Below are 12,580 nucleotides of genomic sequence, written 5' to 3'. Positions count from 1 at the left end.
TCCTCTTCAGGTAATCAGGAATTTACTGTCTTAATCTAATTTTAATACACAGAATATGTATTATTAGAACCCAGTATTTTAAACTACTAGGTTTTAATAGAAAACTAAATTTTGATAAACACATAGAATCCTATGTCTAGATATGTATTGTAAATATACGCATCTGTATGAAAACTGAGAGGGCTAAATACAGGGTGAAAATACAGATGGTCTAAAATAATTATGGCTAGACAAAGTACATAATGTTATCAAACAGAAAATATAATAGCCCAAATGTTTTATAGCTTCAGAACTGTTTTGAATGGAATACATCATGGAGCACAAACATATAATCTATTGCCTTAAAATAAGATGAATTTTTCTTCCATGAGACTTTTATGTAGGATGTAATACTGTAACAGAAAATGAAGACACTCTAATGTTTAACTTAAAAATATTTTTTTAAATTGTGGTAAAATATACTTACATTCAATTCTTAGGTTCCCAATCATTAGGGACTCACTGAACTAAATTTATCTAGTTAACAGTGTCTACCTTGTCCCTCCTCAGAATGTATTATTGCCTGAATGCTTCTATTCCTTTTTTGATCTTCGGAAAGAGTTTAAGAAGTGTTGCCCTGGTTCACCTGATATTGATAAACTGGATGTTGCAGCAATGACAGAGTGTATCCTTTAAGTGATGACCCAGGAATCATTTGAAAAGACAGCTCCAGAAAACAATGGCAATTCAAGAAACTTTAAAACATTTTTAACTTTGACAGTGTATGAAAATTGACTTGTCCAAAATTTGTCTACTGTGCTAGGAAAAATGGTGCAATTACTGGCGTCTTTCAAAGTAGTTATAATTTACTGAATCTGAATAGTGATTTAGATGGATTTAGACATGGATTTTTGTTAGGTGAACACATCTAAAATAGAATTCAATTTTGGATTATGGGAGTGGTTTTGTTTTTTCAGTTGATGAATTGATAAATGATAAAATTGATAAAAGAATGTGGTGAAGGCCACACTCTTTGCCAATTCTAAGGCCACTTGTTCGTGATTATCTTGGTTTTAGGGTTTATTTCATCTTCTTTGGAATGGATAAAAAGTTTTTAAAGTTTGGATGTATACTCTTGACAAACAGCTGTTCATTGGCACCCCTTTTAACCTTCTCTGGGTTTGTCAAATACATGTAGATTGTGGTAATTATTACAAGCCATCTTTTGAGATGATAAAATGAAGCTGAGATTTTACCCCAAATTCTTTCATAACCAAGAAAATATATCTGATGCGTTATGTATTGTAAAAGTAAATTTTATAATCACAAATCTTGTCATGAATGACCCATCATCTTTCATCCAGTAAGTCTTTAAAGTGCTAACTAATAAGAGTCATGTGCTAACATATCAGATGTAACACTGAGTAATAGAAGTGTGGGGACTCGCCCAAAGCCACTATGAGAATCCTCATGAAGTCAGATTCAAGTTATTTTCAGGAACGTGGGGGTATAGATGTTTATTCTAAAAATTTCTCATCCATTTTCAGGTGCTAAAGCTTGATTTTTGTTTTATTTCAAAATTTCTTGATATAAAAGGTTGTTTGGATATTTTTCCTAACCATTTGTAAACAGATCAAACCCATTTTGTTTGCCTTCTTGGAAGTAGGTAGCTAGAATTTTGGTGTAGCTGATTTAGCTACTAGTTAATTACTGGTTTAGCTCCCAGCAGTGCCGGGAGAAGGGTAGAATAAGCGCATTTGAGTGAATTCTTACAAGTTTCATTAGAAGGTTGGGACAGTAGAAAAACTTGCTATGTGTTTTGTTGGTTTAAATGCTGTATGAATTAGCTCAGGCTGCCATAACAAGTACCATAGACTGGGTGGTTTATTAGCAACAGATATTTATTTTCTCACAGTTCTGGAGTATGGGAAGTCCAAGATCAGGGTGGCAGCATGGTTGACTTCTGGTGAGGGCTCTTTCTGGCTTTCAGATAGCTGCCTCTTCCCTGTGTCTCACATGGCGGGTAGGGGGAGTGGCATGGCCTGGAGTGTTGGGAGAGGTATCTTTCTTTTCCTCTCTTTATAAGGCCACAGGCCTAACAGATTAGGGCTCCTTCCTTATGGCCTCATTTAACTTTAATTGCCTCCTAAATACTCTATCCCCAGATACAGTCACATTGCGGGTTGGGGCTTAAACACATGAATTTTGGGGAGGGACACAATCCCATCTATAGCAAATGCTAAACCATTTAATGTGCTGGTACAAAATAGAGAATGAAAAATTCTGGCAAAGTGTTAGTAGATATTGAAGGGAAAGTGTAATAAGTTAATTTAGAAAAAGACAACTTGAGTAGGAAAGACAGTATATTAAGAACCGTTTATCCCTGACTGCTCTGTTTTCTCTTTTAGCAAAGAAAATCTTTCCCTAGTAATTGTAGGTCAGATATTAGTAAAAATTCCCATAGCTACAAATAAGAGGTTCTTATATTTAGGTATTTCGGTTTTCTCAATGTGTTCACAGTTCAGAGAGCTTGTTAAAAGGTTACCTATTTTTTTTCTCCTTGGTTTCTTCTTAAGAGCTTCACGTATATACGATTTGGGGTTATTAGTAAACATCTTCAGTATGGTAACCTGGGCTTTTTACTTGCTCTATGCTGTCTTACCTGCACAATATATACATACTTTTTAAAAGTACTATATACCTTTATATAGTTTTTGCATTGTCTGCCCTTAAAGGTGACCTAAGGTGAATGGGTAAGCTATGCTGATTATTTTTTCTGTCATTCCTTTTTATCTTAGCTCTGTAACTGTTTGTTGGCAGTTTTATTTTTCAAGTACCATGGAGAGGAAAATCAGAAATATTTGACTACAGTAAACAGGTGAATTGTGAATAAAGCTAAGCTGGCCTTCATTTCAGCCATATAACACCTGACATTTGAGGAAGGATCTCATGACCATTAAGTAATGCATTCATTGAAAAATTAGGGAATTTTTCTGTTTATTTTAAAACAGCCTAATTTTAGCCTAGTTTCTTTGGACTTACATTGGAAGTCTTAGCTTTTTTAGTCTTATTGCCAATCAAAAAGTGGATTTTTGTTTTTTGTTTTGTTTTTGGCCGCACCGCATGGAATGTGGGGATCTTAGTTCCCTGACCAGGGAAGGATCCCATGGCCCCTGCAGTGCAAGAGTGGAGTCCTAACCACTAGACTGCCAGGGAATTCCCCCCAAAGTGGATCTTAATCTTAAATGTTTTTATTAGTGTTTTATTTGCATACTTCTTTCCCATTTAACAGGTAAGAAATGTTGTTAAGCCTTTCTATCTGTGGTTTTTGTTTTATGTTGCTGCTGTGATCAGTTACTTTATGACTCTTGGTCAGAGGATTCATTATTTCCCTGACTAGGCCATCAAACTAGTTCCTCAGGTCAAAGACAATCATACCAGATTTGACTGTGCAGAGGATTTCTACAACGTCTGAACTAAAGAGCTGTCCAATTCTGTCAGACCACTAAACATTTTCCTTTCTAATATGGAAATGGCACTGGATTTGGAAACATAAAGGTACTCATTACGCATCCTTGATGGTTTTGCCAAGTAGCTGGAGAGTCATTTGCTCCAGAGGGATTACCTGTTCCACCAGGTAACCAGCGGGGGAGGGAGAGAGGCTCTTGCCAACCCTCAGAAAGGAACAAGTAAGAATTTGCAGCTTTGCTTCCTTGGGAAAGTTACTGGCCTTCTCCAAGCCTCACTTTCATCTCAGGTAGTCCCCAGTGAAAGCTTTGTGAACCGTGGGTGCTATGTAAATGAAGTAGTACGACCACTTTGATAAAAGAAAAGGTTTAGGCATTTCTTGAATGCAGTCTTCGTTCTTATTTTAGCACATATGTTCCTCTTTTGTCCTTGTGTTGGTTCTAAAACCATTTCTGGTGTTAGAGTTGATCCTCTCTGAGTTATTCCAGCTGCAGTTTTGTTACCTGCTTTGAGTTATGCAGTCCTAGCTGGAAAGAAGACCTCATTTAGCAGGTGAACTGTGGGTGGCATTTTGTAAGCTTTTTACTTAATCATGTGAGGTGGTGAGGGTGTGATGATAGGAATTGGGGCCCATGTGATTTTTTTTTAAAGGAAATTTATCATAGGTCCCTTGGGGAAATTAATGCTAGTTGTCCCCTGCTGAAAGTACATTTTGATTATGAAGCTATTTGTATAATGACTTATCTGTTTTTTAAAAAAAAAACCTATTTCCCCCAACGGTATTGGATGGAATTACTTCCTCCTGGTTTCTTAACCTATTTTTTGTTAGCTTTGTAACTCATGAGCTGATTTATTCTCCTTGATCAAGACCTCTGCCGTTGTGTTTATTTCATTTTGCCAAGCCTTTACCAAGAACTCATTTTAAATGAAGTATGGCCTTGTCCAGAGAGCAGGTGAAAGAAGAGAACTGTCTATCAACTGGGTGCTCACTATTTATCCCATCAGTAGCCTCCCAAGAGCCCAGTGGAGGAGGTATTGTCCCCTTTTCATAGCTAGGGAAACTGAGGCTTAGAGATTTTATCTTAAGTTAGAAGTGTCAGCATTTGAACCTGAGTCTGACTGCAAACAGTCTGCTTGTTAACTAGGGGATAATATTCTAGAATTTATAAAGATTATCTGAGGGTGGGGTTGGCTGTTTAAATAGATTATCTCCCTTATAAATTTATAGTCTATGTTTCCTGAGACTAAACTATTCAGGAGAAAAGGGAAGTTAATTTTGTAAAATTTCAATCTAGTTGTAGGGTATTGCATCCATATGTGCTGTTTGATATTATAAGCATATGCCGTTTCACTAGTGCAGCTTTCCATTAACAGGGCAAAAAAAAAAATCACTAAACCACTCTTGTCTACCCATCCAAGTGTTAGTAGGGGTGTGTGTGTCTTTCCCTGTGTTTGTGTTTCACCACTTCTTGTTGGGGGTATACGATATGTGTTTCTGTGGGCGTGCTACTGACACAGTGACGAGGGCAGGTTTTTCCCATATATTAAAGATGGAGATAATAGCCTTACTAGCAGAGTGGTTAAGAACACGAGCTCTGGAGTCAGATTTACTGGGGATGAATTTACTGTACCTCTCAGCCCCAGTTTTCCCATCTTAAAATGGGCATAACTACTGCAAGGAATAATGAGCTAGTACATGAAACCACTCAGCCACTGCCTGCCCTACTGTGTGCTCTCCAGTGTCGACTGGGTTGTAGCATGTCTCCAAAGAAGAAAGCCATCTGCCAAAGACTCTGAAAGGACTTCCTTATTAATTTAAGACCTTATCTAAACTATCTTACGCCTAAAGAATTTTTTCCTAATCTTTCCTGAGACTGGTTATAGATCTTTTAAAACATCAGCTACATGTTAGTACAGGTAAGCTTCAGGGTTTAGCTTCTCCATAAGTAAAAATAGTGTGTGCGAGTGTGGTTCATTCTGCACTTATGTGCTTATTTGTTATGACTAGTTGAACTGGGCCTTTGCAGTCGCAAAACCTTCATTGCTCTTAGAAAGTGGACGCAGATGCTGAATCCTCCTTGGCACCTTTTTGCGTATGAAAGGGATTTTAAGTATCACCAAGTGTATGGTTAAGTTGGGTTAGTAGTTGACCTTGTTGGCTAGAGGGGGGAAGAAATGATCTTTGGCACCACATCGGTATGATGTGAGCCAAACTGGCGAATACTCTGGTATGTGGTCTGTAATACGTTAGGTGACTAGAAATACTGTATATTCTTGGCCAGCACTCAGAGTTGTTATGTTAATTTTGTGTGGTTTATTTTGATTATAAAATAATTTACTTTTAAAATGTGAGTTTCGGAATTCCAGGATAGTTTTTTTGTTTTAGAAGACTTTGGAAGACATTATCATGGAGTCTCCCTTTCCTAATTTATTTATGCCATATAAATGTCTTTTTCTAAAGTAGAAATTTTTATCTTTTTTTTTTTGCATTAGTTCCTACTTCTACCTTATTTCTTCGAAGGTATAATTGACTTGTCAGTTTTGCGCTTTGTTAACAATAATACCTCCTGAAGTAATATTTGGTAGGATGGATCTCGCTTTTTTTGTTTGTTTTTCCCCCTGTTGGAAAGAGTAAGCTTCTGAGGAATAGAGTTAAAACTATGATTTTAGATTCCCCAGCATTTATTACTGATATAAAGAAAGTTTTTGTTGCTTTGGCTCTTAGTTACATTCTTTTACACTGGCATTCTTTTTTCTTTTTTTTAAAAAAATATTTATTTATTTATTTATTTTTGGCTGCGTTAGGTCTTCGTTGCTCCATGCAGGCTTTCTCTAGCCATGGCGAGCGGGGTCTACTCTTCGTTGCTGTGCGTGGGCTTCTCATTGCCGTGGCTTCTCTTGTTGCAGAGCACAGGCTCTAGGCATGTGGGCTTCAGGAGCTGTGGTTGTGGCTCATGGGCTTTAGAGCGCAGGCTCAGCAGTTGTGGCACACGGGCTTCGTTGCTCCGCGGCATGTGGGCTCCTCCCGCACCAGGGATTGAACCCGCGTACCCTGCATTGGCAGGCGGACTCCCAACCACTGCACCACCGGGGAAGTCCCTACACTGGCATTCTTGATTTGCTTCTTTCAAAGCTCATTTTAAAATATAGCAGGTTATTTATAGAACCTGTTTTTTATTTAATTTAATTAATTAATTTATTTATTTGGCCATGCGGCAGGTTTGAGGGATCTTAGTTCCCCTGCTAGGGGTCAAACCCTTCCCCCTGCAGTGGAAGCATGGAGTCCTAACCACTGGACCGCTGCAAAAGTCCCTAGAACCTGTTTTTTAAATTATACAACTCCTATAAGGGTAATTTATCACTTTCTGTTTTTTCCTTCACATAATTGTAGGAAATTCAGTTCTTAGTTGGAGCACGATTTCAACTTTTCTCATGACATTTTATGCTTGCTATTCCTTTGTTCCTTTAGCATAGGAATTTTAATGAAAAATGTCTGGCAATATGGGCAGTTGTGTTACTCTTATAAAAGAGTAAACAGAGTAGAACGGGAAGAAACAAACTTGTTGTCTTGGGGGGGCGGGGCGGTGTTTAATGGCAATGAAAAATGGCTTTGAGTTGGAATTTTGAATTGGGATGCAATTTTAACATAGTTTAAACTAATTGCTCCACAATGTATTTTTATATGTGTGCTTCATTCATTCATTCATTCATTCATTTATTTTTGCGGTACGCAGACCTCTCACTGTTGTGGCCTCTCCCGTTGCCGAGCAACAGGCTCCAGACGTGCAGGCTCAGCGACCATGGCTCACGGGCGCAGCCGCTCTGCGGCACGTGGGATCTTCCCAGACCAGGGCACGAACCCATGTCCCCTGCATCGGCAGGCGGACTCTCAACCACTGCGCCACCAGGGAAGCCCTATTTTTATTTATTTTAAAATTTTTATTTATTTTGGCTGCGTTGGGTCTTAGTTGTGGCACGTGGGATCTTCTCTAGTTGCGGTGTACAGGCTTCTCTCTAGGTATGGTGTGTGGGCTCCAGAGTGTGCGGGCTCAGTAGTTGTGGCACACGGGCTCCCTAGTTGTGGCTTGAGGGCTCAGTCGTTGCGGCGTGTGGGCTCAGTTGCCCTGTGGCTTGTGGGCTCAGTTGCCCTGTGCCCTGTTGCCCTGCGGCGTGTGGGCTCAGATGCCCTATGTGGGATCTTAGTCCCCCAACGAGGGATTGAACCTGCATCCTCTGCACTGGAAGGTGGATTCTTAACCACTGGACCACCAGGGAAGCCCCCTATGTATGCTTCTTTTAGATAGAAACTAAGAACTTACTTTTAAAGAGAGGTTATTTACCTGGGAAAACTGAGTGTTCTGAAACCAAATGTGTCCATTTTCCGCAGTCAGAAAAGGTAACTTCTTTTGAATGGATAAGTTAATATTGATGGACTTTGTGGCACTGAGGAAACGTTCCTTCTGTTCAACTATAGGCGAAGTCTCAGGACTTGTCTAAGTTCTGTGTAAATGCAGCAATTTGCTCAGTTGTATCCTGACATGCTCATTTTGTTCCCACCATATCTGGCTTTACTCTTCCTCGTTTCCTCATGGCATTTCTCATTGTAAAGCTGGCTAAGCCTGTTGGTGCAGTTGTGGCTGCCTCAAGGGCAGAATGACTAAGTTGCATGACAACCATAAATCAGGAGGCACAGACTCATCTTTCCTTCTCTCAAGATCAGACGTGCAGCAAGTAATTCAATATATAATTATAAATTGATAGGAGAAAGAATTGGTACTAAAAGTTTTTTCTCACTCCCGTTTATTTATTGTTCATGCTACATTCTGGTAAGAATTATGAAAAACTGAATGAACCTTCTGAAGACAGTGGTGTGAGTGGGTGGGTGGTTTGGGCATGCAGGAGGTTGGGTGACTTTTAAAAGTTGCTGGGAGCTTAGAGCTGCTGATCTTCCTGGTGTGTGATGACTTGAAGGGAAACATGTTGGGACGTGTTACGTGGGACCAAGTTAGCCAAATGTCTAGAACGTATTCTTAATTTAAAAAGTAGACTTCAGTAAAATCTTCAGCTGCAAATCTATTCTACAGAGACAGGATACTTTACGTTGTTGCTTTTTCACTTGGCTTTCATATCATACATTTAGAAAGCTTCTCACAAACTATTGCTCAAAACAAAACAAATTAAGCAAAACTTCTTATCTTGGTGCAGGGAATTGCAGACACATTGTCAAATCAGAGCTGGGAAACTTGAATGAGTTACAGAACTTCTCTCAATCCTAGTTTCATTTGTTTGGTTTTATTGTTATCTACCTGGCAGGGCTACTGCAAAAATAGGAGGAAATAGACAGTGTTTGGCACAAAATGGTGTGTAGTAAATGCCATCATTATGTCAGTAGAGTCTTAGAAGTAATAGGTGCTGTGGTAGATGGAAAGAGATCAGAGGAAAGCGGACCTGTGCTCAGGAAATGCATAATACAGTTGAAGAGAGTAATATTTTATAGGAATAGTATCTAATGAACTCTTAACTTGCTGGTTGTGACCTAGAGCAGTTAGGGAAGACTTTGGTGCTGAGTGGGAGTGATCCATGGTCTAATTTGGTTAAGGGATTAAGAAGATAAGAGGGTTTTATAGGGGAGTTACCTGAGCAAAGGTGAGAAAGTTTATGTCTCTTGTCATTGATAGAGGAGAAAAAACTTGTTTGAATTGAATATAGTTTCCAGTTCCTTCAAAGCTTAATTTTTCCCCAAGATTCTGTTTTGGGATAGAAAGTTACGATGTGGCAAATGTTCCTGTGGCATTCTCTGTTTTCGGCAATTTTCATTCCTCTAGGTCAGAAGTGAGCAAACTTTTTCAGTAAAGGGCTAAAGCGTCAATGTTTTAGTTTTTTTGCAGGCCACGTACAGTCTCTGCTCATTCTTTCTTTACAATCTTTTAAAAAATGTAAAAGCCGTACTTTTCTCTGGGCTGCACAAAAATAGGGTGAGGATCAAGGGTTGACTCTTGCTGTGTTTTCATCCATGTTCCTTACGGTGTAGGGAGTGCGTGCTTGCGTGAGTGTGTGTGTGTGTGTGTGTGTGTGTGTGTGTGTTTGTCTCTGCTGATAGGGGTTTTGCCACAGCATCAGGTTGGTCCTTATGCAGTGTTTCCTTGGTCAGATTTCTTCAAAATTTCTATCTAGTAATGGTCTCCTACATGTAAAAGTTGTCTCTGAATCAATAGATGGCAAGGGGTTAAGTTGCTACTCTTGGGAGATGTTGGCTTATACCTGCGGTTCTCAACCTGGGCTGGGTTTTACCCACCTGGGGACATTTGACAATGTCTGGAGACATATTTTTTGTTTTGTTTTGTTTTTGTTTGTTTGTTTGTTTTTTGCTGTATGCGGGCCTCTCACTGTTGTGGCCTCTCCCGTTGCGGAGCACAGGCTCCGGACGCGCAGGCTCAGCGGCCATGGCTCACCGGCCCAGCCACTCCGCGGCATGTGGGATCTTCCCGGACCGGGGCACGAACCCGTGTCCCCTGCATCGGCAGGCGGACTCTGAACCACTGCACCACTAGGGAAGCCCTGGAGACATTTGTAATTGTTATTACTGGAGGTAGGTAGAGGTCAGCATGCTACTAAAAATCCTATAGTACACAGGACACTGCCCCACCCCCCCAACAAAAAATTATCTGCCCTATGTGCCACTAATGCTGAGGTTGGGAAACACTGGCTTATACAATGGCATTGGTCTCCATTCCTTTGATATGTTTCTCTTTACTTCATTGTACGCCCTTATAAGGCTGAAAGTGTTATTAGAATTGCAGGGTTCCAGACATTTGGTGGCAGAGTTTACATGATAAACTATAGCTAGTCACAGCTCTTCTTTCTTAGTTCTGTAAGGATCCATAAAGTCCCTCCCATCTCCCCAGAAAACTTAGGGCAGTTGTCTCCCTAAAGCATCTTCATCCTTTGGCTCCAGTTTTTCTGTCCTATCATTATGTTCTTTGAAAATGGTGCTGAATTAATAAATACTTCATAGTACAGCTTCCCAAGGAAAATCATTTTAATGACCCCAGTCAGTGGTCATTGCTCTGTTGCTTGAACATCTCTTGGGATTGATTTTCTAATCCCTCAGTGGGGAGCACATTTATTTCATCACTAGATGATTGATGTAAAGGGCGGGACTGCAGGGGGAAATGCAGAAATTATCCACCATTTTAGCTTGATGATTATCCTGTGAGCCTACAAATAGGCATCTGGTGAGTTCAGATTTTTTAGTCATAAATGTGACCCTCTTAAAGTGTGATTATCATAAGTTATGGAAGTTGATCACCTGAGGGTTCTAGGAAGAGCGGGGAGAGCATCACGTATTAAATGCCTGCGTTGTGTCCTGGGCTTGTTTTATCTCATTTAATCTTCACAAGAGCCCAGGGAGGTAAAGATTATCACAACTTTGGCTTTACAGGTAAGCTGAAGTTTAGTGGGGTTAAGTAATTTGCCAAGGAACATATGGCTGCCTTTCTACATGCAGCATATTTAATTACAGAGAAATGTAACCGGTTGAGAGATGACACACAAATGAATTTGCTTAGCATGTCTCTTTACTGGAGAAAGACAAGAGGAAGCTGTGGGGATGAAATAGAAAGGAATTTTGAATTGAGAATAGAATATTACTCATTCAGAAGATTGGCTATAATTCTTGGTGGGGAGAAATCCCTGAGTTGTTTTTACATTGTATCCTTTTTGTTTGCAGTAAAATAGTACCTACCGACTTTTTCTTAATATTTGTCTTCACATTTTACCCTACTTACAAAATACCAGTCAGGAAACATTTTTATAAAGTAAGGCAAACATCTTAATAACCACCACTCAGATGGCTGTTTTCATTTTAGACTCGAGAAAAGATAGAGTCCCATAGTATTATTTGTTATGTGCATTGTACTGCATTATTAAACTTAGGCAAAACTTGATGGAAACCTCTTCTGGTTGCACCCTCAAACCCAACTTGAGCCATGCATTTCTTTAAAAGCCATGTTTCCTGGCTTACCCAAACAGTGTACTCACTTAATCAAAAGCTACATTAGCCATTGTTGTCTCTGAGTGCTTGAACCGTTTCTACACATCTACTCTAAAAGGACAAGCATTTGCTGTCATCCAAGATGGGTGTGTTACGGGGTTCCAAAAATCTTCTAGAAGGGAGTTCTGGATAAAAATGGAGTCAGACATGGTTTCAGTAATCTGAAGTGTTTTGAACATTGGGCTTAAAAAAGTCATTTAATACCTTGTGGTCTTGAAGGATGTAACTGTATCTTTAAGTCAGCATGGTCATTGCCTTGTGTGTGTTGTAAAGACAGGGTAGGAATTCTGTTAACTTTGTTGTACGCTTCATGGTTTGACGCTAAAGTGCTCAATATTCATGCATTTGCTACCACTCAATAAACATTTTATTCCCGGTATTATTATTCCTGGTAATCCTCAGGACAGGATTGATTTGGCCATCTTAGCCCAATAGGGCAATTGGACACTTCAGGAAGCCTGGGTGAAGTCCAGACTGATGGGAAGCAGCTATTCTGAGATTTCAAAGAATTGTCAATCAAGATGCATTTTACTTGGCTTCTTGGCTCCATGAGAGTTTAATTTTGGGTAAAAGCAACCTCATTTTACCTCCCCAAAATGTTTCCTTAACTTAATCTCCCAGGTTTAAATTTCGAGAAGAATAGTTCAGCCTCCCGGTATGGAGCCTGTCAAGTTGAAGATATGGGAAATATAATTTTAGCAATGATTTCAGACCCTTATAGTAAGTATTGGTGTTGTAACAATGCGGGCCTAGTATCTGATCCCATCTACTTTCCCTCTCCTATACTTCTGAATCGCCACCACCCTCCCCCTCGGCTTTGTCTCCCTGATAGCTAAAATGATGACTTGTATGTTCTCATTCTAGATCACAGGTTTTCAGATCCAGAAAGAGTAAATTACAAATTTGAAAGTGGCACTTGGTAAGTACTTGAATACTATTCCATTTGAGCCTTTTAATGTGTTTTTATTCATATTGTGATATTTAACTCCTGTTATATTTTAGTAACTTTACTAAACCTTTTGGGTATCCATTTTTAAATAATAGGTCATTTGTTAAAGAAGATTGTATTTTAAAGTAAGC

The 12,580-nt window shown here is 39.4% G+C and overlaps 1 protein-coding gene across 5 annotated transcripts in view; it reads left to right on the top strand.

The window, feature by feature from the left end:
• ESRP1 (epithelial splicing regulatory protein 1) overlaps positions 1 to 12,580 on the top strand; it is a gene marked incomplete at both ends in the record, with an annotated part of 55,540 nt that overhangs the window by 4,442 nt on the left and 38,518 nt on the right. For all 5 annotated transcript variants that reach the window (XM_082674712.1, XM_082674708.1, XM_082674710.1 and 2 more), the window contains 3 exons: positions 550 to 664; positions 12,122 to 12,220; positions 12,365 to 12,419. In XM_082674712.1, coding sequence (XP_082530838.1) covers positions 550 to 664; positions 12,122 to 12,220; positions 12,365 to 12,419 — 269 coding nt within the window. The remainder of the gene's footprint in view (positions 1 to 549; positions 665 to 12,121; positions 12,221 to 12,364; positions 12,420 to 12,580) is intronic.

The sequence above is a fragment of the Grampus griseus genome, assembly GCF_964374135.1.
Source record: "Grampus griseus genome assembly, chromosome: 17".
Taxonomy (NCBI): Eukaryota; Metazoa; Chordata; class Mammalia; order Artiodactyla; family Delphinidae; genus Grampus; species Grampus griseus.
Note: the sequence above shows the minus strand (reverse complement) of the source record. Positions and strands in the feature narration are given on the sequence as shown.